The following is a 17,891-nucleotide window of genomic DNA, read 5'->3' on the forward strand; positions in this document are numbered from 1 at the left end:
AATTTTACTTATTAGACTATATATTATTATAGAGAACTGTTGAAAGATATGAAACTGGCCATTGAGTGTCAGGTAAGTGCCCACTTTTTTATTATTGGAGTTGTTTAATGCCAATTTCCATATTGGATTATTGGCAATTTATTGAACAATTTGAATGAGTTACATTTGGAGGATATCTAGCCTAAAAATAAAGGTAATATTACTTAGGAAACTCATATTGAAGATTGAATCGAATTAAATCACCCAAGTCAATCCCTTGCAATATGGACATTTGGATTGGATTAGAACTCTATGTGATTGGTTTCCAAGAGTCCACGTTTGTTTTATTCTCTCTTATTATATTGTAAACAATTTATTGTACTACTGTTTGAATAAGATTGTTATAGGTCTTCTATGTTAGCAAGTCTCAAACATAAATCTATTTAAGGAAGAGACTTGTATAGGTGATTGTATTTAGAGTTTTAGCACTTATCTTCTTTAAGTGATAAACTTTTCTTAGAGTGCAAATTGTTAGTAAAACCATTTATCTTGTGGTTTTACTTGCTGAGTTAACAGGGGTGAACTTAGTGGTGAAAGTATTGATTTTCAAGGTTTGAACATAAGGAGAATTGTCACAAGGTGTGTGATAGGTTAGATTCACTTGTAACTGTTCAAGAGAGTGGATATTTCTCACTAAGCTAGGCTCCGCAAACATAGGAAATTCGAAATGTATAAACAATTCCTCTGTGTTATCTTGTTTACTATTTCTCAGTTTGGGGCCAGAGAAATGTCCACTTCCTTGTCACTTCTTCCAAGCACTTAGTCAAATCATTGGCAACATGTAACACCCCATACCCAAGCTACAAGATGCTACATTCGTTACCAGAGCATTCGACCAATTACAACACAATTTAACTATTTATGTATATTTGTAAGTGTATTACACATTCACAATATGTTATATAATCATTTCTAGGTCTTATATGAGCTTATGAAAGCTCTTCTGCTAACTCAAGGTCGAATAAGAACTAAAATATAAAGATTTCAAAATGCCAAGTTGATGTTGCGACTCCAAGGATTCCAGGTCAAATCATACTCACTATTTATAATCTTGCAACCTTAAGTGCATCTAATTATAACGAGATTTTGGTAGAATTACCATTTCTTATGGTCATATCTTTCTTTTAAACTATTCCATAATTCAAGTGGATCCATTATAGTCAAATATTATGTTTTTAGTCCTTCATGAAGATGATGACAGAAAAAAATCATAACTTGAGCTTTATCCTGTTTAGATGACTCAATACATTATAATTGTATTCTCAATACCTTCAGCATCTAGGTGAATTTTAGCATCTAGGTGAATTTTAGCATCTAGCACCCATGAGAAATAATTCTTACCCAATATGTCAAAGGCCTCAAATTCGAGTTTTACAAGATTTAACATAGTGACAATTAATGTAAAATAATGATGTTTATTAAGTTGTAAAATGAATCAATAGTAATTAAAAAAATCGAAAGTAGCAGATATACCATTTTTTTTTGTTTGTTTGTATAAGATTCCAAGAATTGCTATTATTAGATAAAATTTGTTATTTCATTAAAAGATTACAAATGTAATGAGTTCATTATATAAAGGTATAAAAGTTGTTAGGTTACTCCCATTCTATTACTATTTGATTAATTATTTTAATAGTATATAATGCTTTAATTACCAGCATTATTAATATCATCTTAATGATCTGTCGATGACATGAAATTAAGACGTAAATAATATAAATTATTAAACATGTAGTTATGATAGTCATATAAAATTAATAATAGGAAACTTTAATTAATAATCCAAAAATAATGAAAATATGTAGAATAAAAACAAGTAACAATCAAATATTAGTTTTTTGTATTTACAAGAAACATGTATTTTACCTTAGAGTTGTTTCTTAGAAAAAGATGTTACACGGTTGTTGATAATATGTTATTAAATTATCAAATACAGAGAACACTAAAAAGTAAATAACAGATGAAAACAAAAGAAAAATTATTTCGTATATATTTTTTCTCACATAAAAGTTCTATTTATAAACTCCTTTCATTCCATGAAATATAAATAAATAAAACTTACTTAAATTTCTTCATTAAAACATATATTAAGAAACTTGTACATTCATTCTAATGAGTAAGAATATCGACATCTACATTTGTAACATTTTTTTTATTTTTCTTTTCACATTCAATATCTTTGTTTTTTAATGACTTTTGGTCCGTCGCCCTCTCTTTTTCTTGTCTCTTTTCTTATCCATATATTTTCCTTCGTTTTTTCGAACTCTTAGTTGCCTTGTTTTAAATTTGTCCCCACAATTTTGTAGTAGCTCAAGTGCCACTTTGTTGGCTTAGATTTCATTTTCTTTTGACAACTAAAAGCTGGAATTCACAATAAAATAGAAAGGAGACATCATTTGTTTTCTTTAACATTCTAACGAAATCCAATATGGGATTCACTTTCACTTGAAAATAAGTTTTTACATTTAAATTAGGAGATTAAAACTCTGGGTTAGAAATTTTTATGGTTAAAAGAAATGGCATTGAGTGAGATTTATTCGAGCACATTTAGGAAAAATAAGTAAAACTTAGAATTTTGACGTCAAATTTGAACGTATTCCTCCACCAAGTATTTTTTCTAAACCAATAAGCTGTTGACAATTTTTTTCCTTACTAGCAGTAAATACTAAGAACAAGCAATTTATTTCTTGGTAAGGAGCATCTCCATTCTCCCATGAACATGTACATATACATAGACATAAACTTTCTGTTGCTTGGTATACATATATACATGGAATTAGAATCAAAACCATTGATTTAAATGAATAAAAAAAGAAAAAAAGCAAAGGAAAAGAATGCCAGTAAGGCAGGTAAAGCCAAGGGTTGCCCCTACCAAACTCAAAAGTTCAAACAATTGTGATAATTGCCCATCTCTTTTAACTTTATAATTATACCCAGCTCCATAGTTCCACCCCCACTTATCATATGACCTGCAACATCTCTCCAGCTTCTCCTTCATCTTCACCTGCTCTATTCTCTCCCTTAGAACACTCAAATTCGGATCCACCCGATTACTTGACCCACCTGCCACCAAAAGGAAAAACTGTATAAGATGAAACTGACAAACAAGTGTGACAGACTTGTGTTTAAGTTTTCAATTGACCCCAGTTCAAGTTCTGACCTCTATAACTTATAATATTTGAAAAAGAATTGACAATAAGAATAATAGGAGAAAGTTGATGGATATATAATGGTTGATTACCTCCATGTCTAAAGCTTTGAGCTCTAACATGAACGGGTTGACGAGAATAATGGTTGGAAGATGGTGAAATTATGGCGAAAGATGAAGGTAATGAAGAAGCCATGGTGCAATATTTTGGAAGAGGGTTTTCTTTGCTTTTAAGTCAAGTTTGGAACTAACTCGCCTCGTTGACTGCAAATTTGAGCTCCTTTATATACAAATTGTTTGGCCAAATAAAAGAAATAATTAATATGATTGGAATGGGTATCCGAATTAGGGTTTAAATATAACATTACGATTGTTTTTTTTTTTTAATTTCGGTTCTCTTTTAGCCTCTAACATTCATTGCTGGATTCATTAAGTTCCCAAATCTGAATAAAACTAGATTAAAATATTCAGACGGCTGAGGATGGCTAAGGAACAATTTGAAAAGGTGTGTTTCATCAAAAAAAAATTGTCCACTATTTTAATTCAAGTTGATATTTAATGGTCAAATCTTTTCCATAAAAAAAGAAGGGAAATTTGGAATTACACTTTTGGATCTATTGATGTTAAGCTGCAAGTTTTGAAAAATTGTTTTTTTATTAATATTTTAAAAAAATGAGTATTAATAAATATAAAATTTTAAATTGATAATATTATCATTGTGTTGATTCTAAAATAAGGGAAAGTAGGCGGAAATTGGGTTGTCAAGAAGCCTCATCTCATGCGCTGTTTATGCGTTGCTTCGTGCTCTAACTTTTATGCAATGATTAGTATTATTTACCCTTTTTTGTAAAGAAATCAGATCACTAGTTGTCTTAATATCTCGAAGTTTAAGATTCAAACATTTCCTCTACTAGCTTTAATTGTCAGAAAAAAAGAATATTTCCTTCATCCAAATTGGGCCTAATTTTGTTTCCTTCATAGTTACAATGTGTAAGCTCCAAACACAATGTTACAGACGTACGTTTCTTAATATCAATTGCAATTAAAATATGAACGGCAGGCTACCATTCCATACTAATTAAATTCACAATCCTATGTCGAATACAATTTCCAAGTTGTGTGAAACTTTTCCTTTTTTTTATAAATATAATTATCATAAAATGCCGTGAATTATTTTCAATTTTATTAAAGGATTTATGATTATAATCAAAGGTAAAACTAAAAATATTGATAAACGGGGTCCAAATCTGCATATATAGGTCGGTATCTTGTGACTTTGGGAATGTACCCCAAAAAGCAAAATAAAATAATAATAATTTAATTTTATTATCAAGAATCAAAACGCAATTATTAAAATTCATACCCGTCAACCGACACATATTCAAACTTTATAAAATCCTCCCTTCAAACAATTTTGTAATGCTAAAAAAATATTCTAACTTTATTTTTTCTTTTATAACCATATAATGAGAGATATATTACTAAATACAATAATTAATAGAAATGTATCCAGCTGTTCAAGAGATAAATAGAGATAATTAAGTTAATAATAATGACTGAGTTTGAACTTAGTATTAATAAATTTAGAATCTGTTTGATAAGGATAAAATGTTTTCCAAAAAATATTCTCAAATGCTTGATAAAGTAAAAAGATTCACTCCGTTACTTTTTCATTCATTAATATTTAATGCAATGATCACCATGTCTATTAAATGTGAAAATCAATTTATGAATAGTATTTAAACATGTATATTAGATATTAATGGATGAAAAAAATAATAGAGTAAAACTAAACCCCAAAATTTAATGCCAAATATTATCTCTCTCCCTCCTTTCTCTCTTGCCAGTGCTCTCATCAACTCCTTCATCAGTGCTCTCAACTCCAGTTAAGATCTGATTTCATCTTCCCACATCAGAGTTCAAGATACTACATTCTCTCTCTCTCTTTTTATTCTTATTCACCACTCAATCATTTTAAGCATATGATATACCATTGTAAAGGTCTCATGGAGTAAATTATAGTTGTAAATTATGAAACTATAATTTTATGATTCAACTCTCCACCTTTACCTATTGAGAATATGCCTCAAAGTTCTCATAAATTACAATTTTTCCAACAATCCCCCACATGAATGAAAATTGATAGTTTTATCGAAAAACATTGACTCGATGTGGTGATAGAATCTACAATCAATAGTTGCAAAAGATAGGTAGGTATCCACCCTTGAACCTTCCATTGTGAAAGTATATTTACTTTACTAACTGAGCAGTAGACGTGATGTTCTTAAACTGTTCTGTCATTTGTGTAAACAATGATATACCTCACACAACTACCTCATTGGCAAAGTTTTAGTTCTCATAGGTATGTTCATATAGCTGTGAACATCTCCTGGTTCTGCAAAAGTTTGAGAGAACTATGCCCCAATAGTCTCCTCGAAGTGGCCCCACTTTACTCTCACATAGGTGACTTATGTTATTCGGCTCACCGAAACACATAATAGTCATTAAAAGCATTGCTTAACCTATCCCATTTTTAGTCAATGTATACATCATATGAATGCACTTGGGATAAGTACACCCACAGTGACCTCACAAGGTAAATGCAATTAGGTTGTCCCTTTGAACCTAGATCTTGGGATCTCCAGTCAACTAGGTAGGGTTTTTGTTCACATAACACCTTTTATTTTCATGGGTTTTTGTCTCATTCCTTTCGATTTTTTATCAACATGATCCTAATTCAAGCCTTTAGTTAGGAGATCCGCAATGTTATCTTTTGATCATACAAAATCAATAGAGATAACATTGTTTGAGATAAGTTGTTTAACGGTATTGTGTCGACGACGCATATGTCTAGACTTACCATTATACGTTACACTGGCATGACACCCCCACACTTTCAAGTGGTTGTAGGATGGTTTTCTACCTTTCCATAACTCATATGGTGTCTTGTCTCTTTTCTTGTGGGGCACCTTATCTAAAAGGTAATTAACTCATAGAAAAGCTCCCCCCACATTTTGGTGATAATCTAGAGCTTCCTAGCAATGCATTTATCTTTTCCTTTAGAATCTAATTTTTTCGCTCAACTGCTCAATTTGATTGAGGAGAGTATGATGGTGTTACTTCATGAATAATGTTAGGTAGTGTACAATATTCAAATGATTTAACATATTCACCACCACGATCACTTCTCACCATCTTAATCTTTTTATTAAGATGGTTTTCAACTTCCTACTTATAGAGAATAAATTTATTTCTCTATAGCTTCATCTTTGCTCTTAAGCAAATATACGTAGCAATGAAGGTAATAAAATATTTATTCCCTCCTCTTGTTTGAATGAACTTTAGGTAACAAACGTTACTATGTATTAGATCAAGTGGTTTTTGACCTTGTTAATTTTTCCTCAACACATGTTTCACATTTATAATTATTGTGAAATGAAGAAATGTGCTCTAAGTTAATTAATGTACATAAAGTATCACAATTAATATGTCCAAGCCTACTATGCCATAAATTAAATGACCTAAGAATATAAACAGAAAAAGAAATAACATTCTTATTCATAGTTTTGCTTTTACAGAGATTGCATTTAGTTTAATACATATCCCCTTTCCACAAGCATTCCCCCTTTAGAAAGAAACATTCTTATTCATAAGTTTGCATATGTTAGGCACATAAGTCCATATCAGACACTTCCTTGGAAATTTCTTCCACAAAATTAGCCTCGTTAGCTCTAACTTTCTTTGGTATCCTACAATCTGATGACTTGTGCCCCATCTTGTTGCAATTGAAGCATTTTCCTTGAAATTTTTGCTTTTTGAAAATGCCACCTTTTTGTCCTAGTTTAAACCTATTCTAAGGTTGTTTTCCCTTCTGGAAGTCTTTCTTGACTTCTACGATGTTTGCCCTAGCACCATTGTTATTTACTGCTTTGTTGAGCCTTTTTTCTGTACCTTTACTGTCTTCTTCAATCTGAAGTCTGACAATTAAATCTTCCATTGGCATTTTCTTTCTTTTGTGCTTTATGTAATTCTTGAAGTCATTCCAAGCAGGAGGCAGGTTCTCAATAATGGTTGTCACTTGGAAGGATTCACTTATCATTATCCCTTCAGCAAGAATTCCATGAATGATCAGTTGAAGTTCCTGCACTTGATTCACAACTAATTTAGAATCAATCAATACAAATTCAAGAATTTAACAACTAAAAACTTTTAGCTCTAGCATATTTGGCTTTGTATTTATGGTCCAATGATGTCCATAATTCCTTATTTTTTTTCTTAGCACTATACACTTCGTATAGTGCATCCGACAATCCATTCAAGATGTAGTTTTGGCACAGGAAATCAAAATGTTTCCAAGCTTCAACAGTAGTGAAAGCAGTAACTTCATCTACCTCGCCCTTTTTAATATTAGGAAGGTCATCTTCCAAAAATTTGACCAAGTTTAACATGGTCAAATAAAATAGCATTTTTTGTTGCCAAGTCTTGAAATTCTATCCCGAAAATTTTGCAGGTTTCTCGTTGTGGCTTACAGCAGCAGCCACTAGCAACACTGAGTTCTGGATTGAAGATTGCATTTGAACCAAAGCTTCAGATTGCCAATTCATTGAATTGGTGAGAGTTTTCATTTTCTATTAAGAAATAAAACCAGAATTAGAAAAATTATCAACTTTTGTTAGATGACAGAAATCTAATACAACCCGAAACAAAAATTTATATGGTTTAATAAAAAATACAATAAAATAATGCACTAGGTAGGTAACCTTAAAAGAGAGGTGATGCACTCGGCACGCTTAAATACCAAGTCTTTCAAAGAACCAATCGTAGACATGCATTCTCATATTGTCTTTTTAATTCACCGTTGATAAATTTCCTTTTTTTTTTATGTCACAATTTTGAAGCTACAATTTAAGCTTTCATTATTTAAAGCCACAATTAAGGCCACCATAAATAGGAAAAATTTTCTTTGATTTGTTAAACAACAGAATTAAAATTCTAAAACAAAATCAAATTAATTTTATTAAACAACAAGATCAAATCTAGAAACAAAATTATTTAATTAAATCAAAATAAAATCTGTTAAACTGCGGGAATAAATCCCGAAATAGAATTATTTGATTAAGTCTTCTCATTTGGAAACAAAATTAAAATAGAATAAAATCTGTTAAAGGGCGAGAATAAATACCGAAACAGATTTTCAATTTAATTCTATTTTGGAAATAAAATTAAAATCGAATAAAATCTGTTAAACAGCGGGAATAAATCCAGAAACAAACTTTCAATTTAATTCCATTTTAGAAACAAAATTAAAATCGAATAAAATCTGTTAAACGGATGGAATAAATCCCGAAACAGATTTTATTTAATTTTAATACTCATTTGGAAACAAAAAAAAATGGAATAAAATTTGTTGAATGGCAGGAATAAATCCTAGAACAGATTTTATTTAATTTTTAATACTCATTTGGAAACAAAATAAAAAATGGAATAAAACCTGTTAAACGGTGAGAATAAATCCCGAAATAGATTTTATTTCATTTTTTTCAAATAATTTTTTTTCTTTCGCCTTGGTGTCTCGTTCATCTTGAATTAGAGAATTGCAAAATAATAAAATATGTCTTAAGATTGTTGGACAAAACACGTTTGCGAACAAAAATATGTAAGTATAAATAAACAAATATTTATGTATATAATAAAATAAATTGAATAATTTATATTTAAATTACCGGATATGAAAAACCAATAAATAGCATAACAAAAACCAGAAATCAAAAAGAAGAAACGAGTTTTACTAGATGTTGAGGCCTATTTTACATAATTTCCTTAAGATAGATTCGACCGCTCCTATGGTACTTGGAGAAACATTGGTCGAATGTCTCTTAGGATACAACAACAAGATGGTCGAAGCAGTAGCACCTCTGTAGTGATCAACAAACAAATGATGTCTTTTTCTATCACTGAAACGTTGGAAAATATGGAGAGAAAAAGCAAAGAATTTTGGAGAGAAAATAATCTCGGTGTGAGAGAGTAAGATTGAACGAAATATTCTGAAGAAGTCTTAGCCTTTTATAGGCATTCAATAGTGGAGGAATTTTGGAAATATCTATTTATAAGGAGACAAAATATGTATTTAAAGAGGAAATTAAATCAATTTGATTAAAATCAAATCAAATTGACTAGAATCAAATAAAATCAGGATATATGTCCTTTCAAAACATATTTTGTATATATTTGCTAAGATAAAAATAAATTTCTTGTTGGGCTAAAATATACACAAGCCCATTTTGGGCCCAACCGATCCAGACATACCGTGTCGCCCACTGCACACGAGGCAAGGTTCCAAGCTTAATCATTCAATCGCCCTTTAAGTAGGTTTTTGTGACAGCCCAAAATTGACCCTAGTCGGGAAGTGGTTTCGGGACCGCTAAATCGAGTCATCGAAATGTATGAATGTGATATTTATTGTCTAGAATATGTAATTATGAATATGTGAAAATTTTCAAGCTTCGATTTAGTCGATTGCATGTGAATTTAGTCAATAGGACTTATGTGCGACATTTTTGAAATGTGATAGGTCGAAGCATAAGGACCTATTAGTGCATGAAATAAAAAGGGGGGACTTGCATGTCAAATTCCCCCCCTAATTAGTAGTGGCCGGCCATGACAAGCATGGTAGACCAAGTGTGATGGGCAAGACATGTCATAGACATGTTGTGTTGGTGCATCATGGGTGGAAAAAAATAAAATAAGGAGCATGGGCATAAAATAATGAAAGGGAATATGATGAAAACAAAAAAAAAAGTGTGTGGTTGTTTCCCCCCCCCATTGCCGTGAGTTAAAGAAAAGAAAAGAGAAAATTTTGTTCATCCTTTTTCATCTTCATTTGGCTGAAAATTCTAAGGAAGGAGGAAGGAGTTCTTGCTTCATGTTTGGTTTGGAAGTGGATTAGGAGGAGGTTTGGCCATACTTGTATCTAGATCAAGGTATGTTTGAGGTTGTGCCATGAGATTCATGCATGTTTTTAGTTGATGGTTCAAATCTTTGCTATGTCATGGGGATGATATTCGGCCTAGGTAGATTTTGTGTTAATGCCATTGCATGCTAAATGTAACACCCCGAACCCGAAACCGACACCGGAGTCGAACACGAGGTGTTAACTGGCTTTAACCCCTTACAAAATTTATTTTCCAGACACTGCCCAATCTGTGTACTAGTCGTTTTAAAAATCATATCTTGAGTTTCGTAACTCGAAAATCAGTTTCGTAATTTTTCCCAGAAACTAGACTCATGTGCCCATCTATGTATTTTTTTCTAGAATTTTTGGTTGGGCCAATTAGTACAGTTTATTAGTCAAAGTCTCCCAAGTTGCAGGGGTCGACTACACTGACCTTTGCCCATTACGACTTGGATATCTCCCTGCACGGGGCTTCAATACTGATGCCGTTTGTTTCTATGAAAACTAGACTCAGAGAGGAATCTGTACATATATGGTACGACCCCTAATTATCTCTGGTTAATTTATAAAGAATTTCCGAAGTCGGAGCAGGGAATCCAGAAACCGTTCTGGCCCTGTCCCACAAAAATCTGATTATCTCTTAATATACTGCCCATATGATCTTTTCGTTACTTCCTCATGAAAGCAGACTCATCGAGCTTCGATTAAATAATTTATTCTTCAATTAATTCCACTCCTAATATTTTTAGTGATTTTTCAATCTCATGACACTGCTGCTGCCAGCGTCTGTTACGAAAGTAACTAGGTCCATTTCATGCCTACCCTTGATCCAACTCAATCGAACATTCGTGCCATTTTCGCATGGCTTAAAGTTTACATGCCATAATTCAAACACAACGTACTAGCTTATACATGCCAAAATGATCTTCTAAGCACACTAAGAAGAAAGTACCAAAACTTGCTATCCGGTGTGATGACTTCGATGACGGCCCGACCCCGCAAAAAATAGATGAGTCCAAGCAACCTATAATGGGTGACAAGGAAACACCAGGTGAGTTTATAACTCAGTAAGTCATAAGCAATGCACTACTATACATCAATAACATTATCACAAGAGGAAACAAAATGGAATGAGACAATTTACTCCATCCATACCGAACCATGCCATAGTTCCTCCAACCTATCGATTCAATTTCATATCAATTCATGCATTCACAATCCATATACTCATCAATAGGACATTGAAGCATTTTCATAAATCAATTTATTTTCGTTACAATCAAACAACAAAACGGCCTTTCACCCATCCTACGATAAATTTTTATGTACGTGACTTCAAGTATAGTTGTCACATAGGTTCAACTTACCGAGCTCAACACCAAGTATAAGCATAGCACATATTAGCCATGTACTCAAGACACTTACCCGATCCGCTGTCCGCGATCGACTCAATGGTGTCGCACACATAGTGTCCATAATGATTCACGAATGTATATTGAGCCCGCACACTCAGTGCTATATAATCAACTCGCACACTTAGTGCTACGTAATCAAATCGCACACTTAGTGCTACATAGTTAGACTCGCACACTTAGTGCCGCATGGTCAATTCGCACACTTAGTGCATCATATTCATTTCGCACACTTAGTACAACATAGTCGAATCGCACACTTAGTGCTGTACAATTTAATCCCGCGCACTTAGCGCCAATCTCATGGTCATAAATGGTTATCCCGCACGTTTAGTGCCGAGATCAACAACTCAGTACATCTTACCTCTTTTCTTTCATTCAACAATTTCATCATCACATACGTAAATGCATATATATATATGTATATTTATTCATTCCATTCAGCATCAATACATACACATTATGACCATTTGAAATAATACCAACTACATGCTTAATGACTTACCTCGTGTTGGGTAAGACGGTTCCAACTCGGCTACTCGATAACCTTTTCTTTGCCTTTGCTCGATTCACCTCCTTTAACTCCTTGAGCTAAATCAATAATTTAACTAGTTTAACCACCTTGCTAAATATTTACAATCCAATTTCACATGTATATGTATGTTAGTATATTCAGCCAATAACCTCATGCAACTACCAAAGCCGAATCAACTAAATATACTTATGAATATATATATATATCATCATCGAAATCACCTAAGCTTAGACATCAATTTTTAATTCCAAGCAAGTTGCCGAATGCAACCTTACTAAATTTTCATGGATTCAATATACCATTACCATGGGATCAACAACCAAAAATTCATAGACAATTTAGGAAAATCACATTACAAATCTCAAATTCAAGCAAAGACCATGGCCGAAATGCATGTATACATGTACAATGTCAACTATAACATCATTTAAGTCCACATATAACTACATTTCTTAAGTTCCACATCTTAATGCCCATTATAGCCACTCCCCTAGTCTAAATCTAGCAATCGGCAACACCACCTTTCCACTATGTTAGCCGAATACTCATTCTCTTCCTAGTCCTAAGTTCGGCACCTCCAACAAAATAGCTTAACAATTTTCAACTTTCATGCTAACAGAACAAGCAACTTAACACATCCATATAACTAGCATGCTAATAGCATCAAGGTATCAACTAGCTTTTATTTTTAAACTCCTTAGCCGAATCCTAACTCTCCAACAACCCCAAATCCAACCATGGAATAGATAGAATCTAGACTCATCACCCCAAAGGTAGGGTAAGCTTCCAAAAATATCATTGAACATACCTTGGTCTAAAGGACCACCTTGGCCGAATCTTGCTTCCTCTTCTTCCTCTAGTTAGAACAATTGCAAAAGAAAGAAAATATGAACACTCCTTCTTCCCTCCTTATTAAGCATTCAAACTCCCTCATTTTTCATGCCACAACATCAAACACTCCCCCTAGGCACAAGCAATGGCCGAATTCCTTCCAAGTTCTTTTCTCCCCTTCTTTTTCTTGGTTTTTCGGCTAGGAGATGGCAAGTATGACACCCATTTTTTTTTGTTCCCTTTTCTATTATTATCCCCATCATTTGTTCACCAAAGAAACATATTAAATTAGAATGAGTGGAGCATCATCACTCCTTGGCCGGCCACCATGAATTTTATGGGCAAATTGACATGCAAAGCCATGCTTCCTCAACCTATTATTAGTTAATCCTTATAATTCATCTATCATCTTTTCTAACTTTGTCAACTAGGTCCTTTTTGAATGAATTCACAATCCTAATGCTAATATTAAGCATTTAATTTCTCATATATTCACTGTCACACAACAATTTATGCAATTAAAACACGAAAATAAATTTTTGGCTCGATAATGTGGTCTCGAAACCACATTCCGACCAGGGTCTAATTTGGGTTGTCACAACTCTCCCCCACATAAGAAATTTTCGTCCCCGAAAATCTTACCGGTAAATAGGTTTGGGTATCGTTCTTTCATCGAGCTCTCGGTTTCCCAGGTTGCTTCCTCGATCCCGTGTTTAAGCCACAACACCTTAACCAACGGAACCCTCTTATTTCGCAACTCTTTCACTTCACGAGTTAGGATACGAATCGGTTCTTCTTCATAGCTCATATCAGCCTGAATTTCAACCTCCGACGAACTAATTATGTGCGAAGGATCAGATCTATAGCGCCGAAGCATCGAAACATGAAAGACGTCGTGAATCTTTTCAAGTTCAGGAGGCAAAATCAATCTATATGCAACCGGCCCCACTCGTTCGGAAATTTCGTACGGCCCAATGAATCTCGGGCTCAACTTGCCTTTACGGCCAAATCTGAGTACCTTTTTCCAAGGCGAAACTTTGAGGAACACTTTATCTCCCACCTGATATTCAATGTCCTTCCGTTTCAGATCCGCATACGATTTTTGACGATCTGTGGCTACCTTCAGACTTTCACGGATTACCTTTACTTTCTGTTCGGCATCTTTAATCAAATCAACTCTGAAAATTTTACTTTCACCGAGCTCGGTCCAAAACAATGGTGTTCGGCATTTATGACCGTACAAAGCCTCGTAAGGTGCCATCTTAATACTTGATTGAAAACTATTATTATAAGCGAATTCAATCAAAGGTACATACCGTTCCCATGAACCACTAAACTCAAGGATGCAGCATCTCAGCATATCCTCGAGTATCTGAATTATCCGCTCGGATTGACCATCGGTTTGGGGATGAAAAGCGGTGCTAAAATACAGCTTGGTACCCAAAGCTTCTTGCAATTTCTTCCAAAATCGCGAGGTGAATCTCGGATCTCTATCCGACACGATAGAAATAGGTACTCCATATAATCTCACAATCTGAGTAACATACAATTCGGCTAGTTTATCCAATGAAAAATCCGTACGCACGGGGATAAAGTGAGCCGACTTAGTCAGCCTATCAACAACAACCCAAATCGCATCCTTCTTACTTGAGGACAATGGCAGTCCGGACACAAAGTCCATTGTGACTCGGTCCCATTTCCACTCGGGTATCATGATCGGCTGAAGTAATCCTGAAGGCACTTGATGTTCCGCTTTCACCTGTTGACATATTAAACATCTCGAAACAAAGTCGGAGATGTCTCGCTTCATACCATGCCACCAAAACCGACGTTTCAAGTCGTTGTACATTTTCGTGCTCCCCGGGTGAATTGACATTCGGCTACAATGGGCTTCGTTCAGTATCATCGGAATGAGTTCGAATTCCTTGGAACGCACAAACGACTTCTAAACCTCAAACAACCATCATCATCAATCTGAAACTCCGATTCCTTGTTCGGAACACACTCAGCTCGTTTTGCAACCAATTCATCATCAACTTTCTGAGCTTCACGAATTTGATGAGTCAATAATGGTTTGGCTTTTAATTCAGCTACTAACACATTGTCAGGTAGAACAGACAAGTGTACATTCATCGCTCGCAAAGCAAACAGTGATTTCCGGCTTAAGGCGTCCGCAACCACATTAGCCTTTCCCGGGTGGTAATCAATGACAAGCTCGTAATCTTTCAACAACTCAAGCCAACGTCTTTGTCGCAGATTCAAGTCTCGTTGAGTCATCAAATATTTGAGACTTTTGTGATCCGAAAACACATGGCACTTCTCACCAAACAAATAATGTCGCCATATTTTCAATGCAAACACAATGGCGGCTAGTTCAAGATCATGGGTCGGATAATTTCTCTCGTGTGGCTTCAATTGTCTTGACGCATAGGCCACAACTCGACCTTCTTGCATCAATACGCAACCCAACCCAAGTAGGGATGCGTCACTATAAATGACAAACTCTTTACCCGATTCGGGTTGCACCAAAATTGGAGCTTCAGTCAGATGAGTTTTCAGTTGATCGAAGCTTTTCTGACATTTCTCCGTCCATTCAAACTTAACATCCTTCTGAAGTAGCTTTGTCATTGGTGTGGCTATCATCGAGAAACCTTTGACAAATCGTCGGTAATAACCGGCGAGCCCTAGAAAGCTCCGGACTTCGGTAACATTTCTCGGAGGCTTCCAGTTAAGTATGGCTGAAATTTTGCTCGGGTCAACTCGAATACCCAATGCGGATACCACATGACCCAAGAAGCTAACCTCTCTTAACCAGAACTCACACTTACTGAACTTAGCATATAACTGCTTATCCCGCAAAATTTGCAACACTTGCCTCAGATGCTCAGCATGTTCGGTCTCATCTCTTGAATAGACCAAGATGTCATCAATAAACACAACTACGAACCGATCCAAATACGGCCTGAAGATCCGATTCATCAAATCCATAAACACCGCAGGGGCATTAGTGAGCCCGAACGGCATCACTAAGAACTCGTAGTGACCGTACCTCGTTCTGAAAGCAGTTTTGGGTACGTCCGAATCTCGAATCCGCAACTGATAATAACCCGATCTCAAATCTATCTTTGAAAACACCGATGCTCCCTTTAATTGATCGAACAGATCATCAATACGCGGTAACGGATACTTATTCTTTATCGTCACTTTATTCAGTTGACGATAATCAATGCACAACCTCATGGTTCCGTCCTTCTTTTTCACGAACAATACTGGGGCACCCCAAGGTGAGAAACTCGGTCGAGCGAAACCTCTATCCGTCAATTCTTGCAACTGAGCTTTCAACTCTTTTAACACGGTTAGTGCCATACGATACGGAGCGATCGAAATAGGCGTAGTTCCAGGTACAAGCTCAATACCAAACTCTACCTCCCGAACAGGTGGCAAACCCGGTAACTCTTCAGGAAAAACATCCGGGTATTCACAGACCACCGGCACCGATTCGGGTTTCTTTTCTAACTCCTTGTCATCAAGTACATACGCGAGGTATGCTTCGCACCCTTTCCTTACATATTTCTGGGCCAACATTACTGATATTACAGCTGGCAACCCCCTTAAGTCCGCAGACTCAACTCGGATTATTTCGTTATTTGCGCACTTCAAATCGATAGTCTTGCTTTTCAATTCACAACCGCATCATGCGCGGTTAACCAATCCAAACCAAGAATAACATCAAACTCGTCGAACGGCAAAAGCATCAAATCGGCCGGAAAACAGGATTCTCGGATTATTAGGGGCATCTCTTACACACTTTATCAACAAGTACGCATTGGCCCAAAGGGTTTGATACTCGAATTACGAGCTCAGTAGACTCAACAGGTAGAGTCTTACTGGTTGCTAAGGTTTCGCATACATATGAATGAGTAGAACCAGGGTCAATCAATGCAATCACATTAGTATCAAAGAGAGTGAAGGTACCAGTGATGACGTCGGGGGAGGATGCCTCCTCTCGTGCGCGAATGGCATATGCTCTAGCAGGAGCACGGTTCTCGGCGCGATCGGCCGTATCAGAAGCCCCCCTCTGACTACCACCCCTGCCTCCAAAAATTCTCGGTGGTCTACCTCTAGATGTCACTCCACTAGGTCTTGCACCTTGAATCTTATTCTTCTCATCCAGCTCCGTGCAATCTCTAATGAGGTGGTCCTTCGAACCGCATCCGTAACAGACCCTGCTAGTAGACTTGCCCCAACATTCACCTAGGTGTCGTCTTCCACATTGGGGACATTCAGGTTTCTCGTGACGATTATTGCCCACACTAGCTACCGAAGTAGCTCGGGAGCCCATCGATGGTCTTGCCCTGATGGAAATTCCCGCAGTCGCCCTCGACTTATTAATGTCCTCCCTGAACTTCTTTACAGCTGAGAACGGAGCTTTACCCGTCGATCTTTTACGATAATCTCTAGCTTCAAATTCAGCCTTCCTCTTCTCCTTTCCAAGTTCTTCCGCCTTGCAGGCTCGTTCGACTAGTGTTACGAATTCTTTTATTTCCAAAATACCCATTAGTAGCTTTAAATCTTCATTCAATCCTTCCTCGAATCTTTTGCACATAGCAACCTCATCAGCTACACACTCCCAGGCATACCTACTAAGTCTTACGAATTCATGTTCGTATTCAGATACAGTCATACGGCCTTGCTTGAGTTCCAAGAACTCCTTACGCTTCTGGTCAATGAACCGTTGGCTAATAAATTTCTTCCGGAATTCCGTTTGAAAGAAGTCCCAAGTTACTCGCTCGTTTGGGACTATGGAAATCAAGGTCCTCCACCAATAGTAGGCTGAGTCTCGCAACAAAGATACAGCACATTTTAGACATTCATCGGGTGTGCATGACAATTCATCGAACACCCAAATGGTGTTATCAAGCCAGAACTCGGCCCTTTCGGCATCATCAGTTACTATGGCCTTGAACTCCTCGG

The 17,891-nt window shown here is 35.6% G+C and overlaps 1 protein-coding gene across 1 annotated transcript; it reads right to left on the bottom strand.

The window, feature by feature from the left end:
* Window positions 1–2,643: 2,643 nt before the first annotated feature.
* LOC107896199 (uncharacterized) lies at window positions 2,644–3,426 on the bottom strand. Its single transcript, XM_016821304.2, has 2 exons — window positions 3,281–3,426; window positions 2,644–3,102 (listed from the first exon to the last, which is right to left on the bottom strand). Exons 1-2 carry the CDS (start codon window positions 3,381–3,383, stop codon window positions 2,822–2,824), a joined length of 384 nt encoding a protein of 127 aa, XP_016676793.2. The 5' UTR covers window positions 3,384–3,426; the 3' UTR covers window positions 2,644–2,821.
* Between the last annotated feature and the right edge of the window lie 14,465 nt (window positions 3,427–17,891).

The sequence above is a fragment of the Gossypium hirsutum genome, chromosome A07 (genome assembly GCF_007990345.1).
Source record: "Gossypium hirsutum isolate 1008001.06 chromosome A07, Gossypium_hirsutum_v2.1, whole genome shotgun sequence".
NCBI lineage: Eukaryota > Viridiplantae > Streptophyta > Magnoliopsida > Malvales > Malvaceae > Gossypium > Gossypium hirsutum.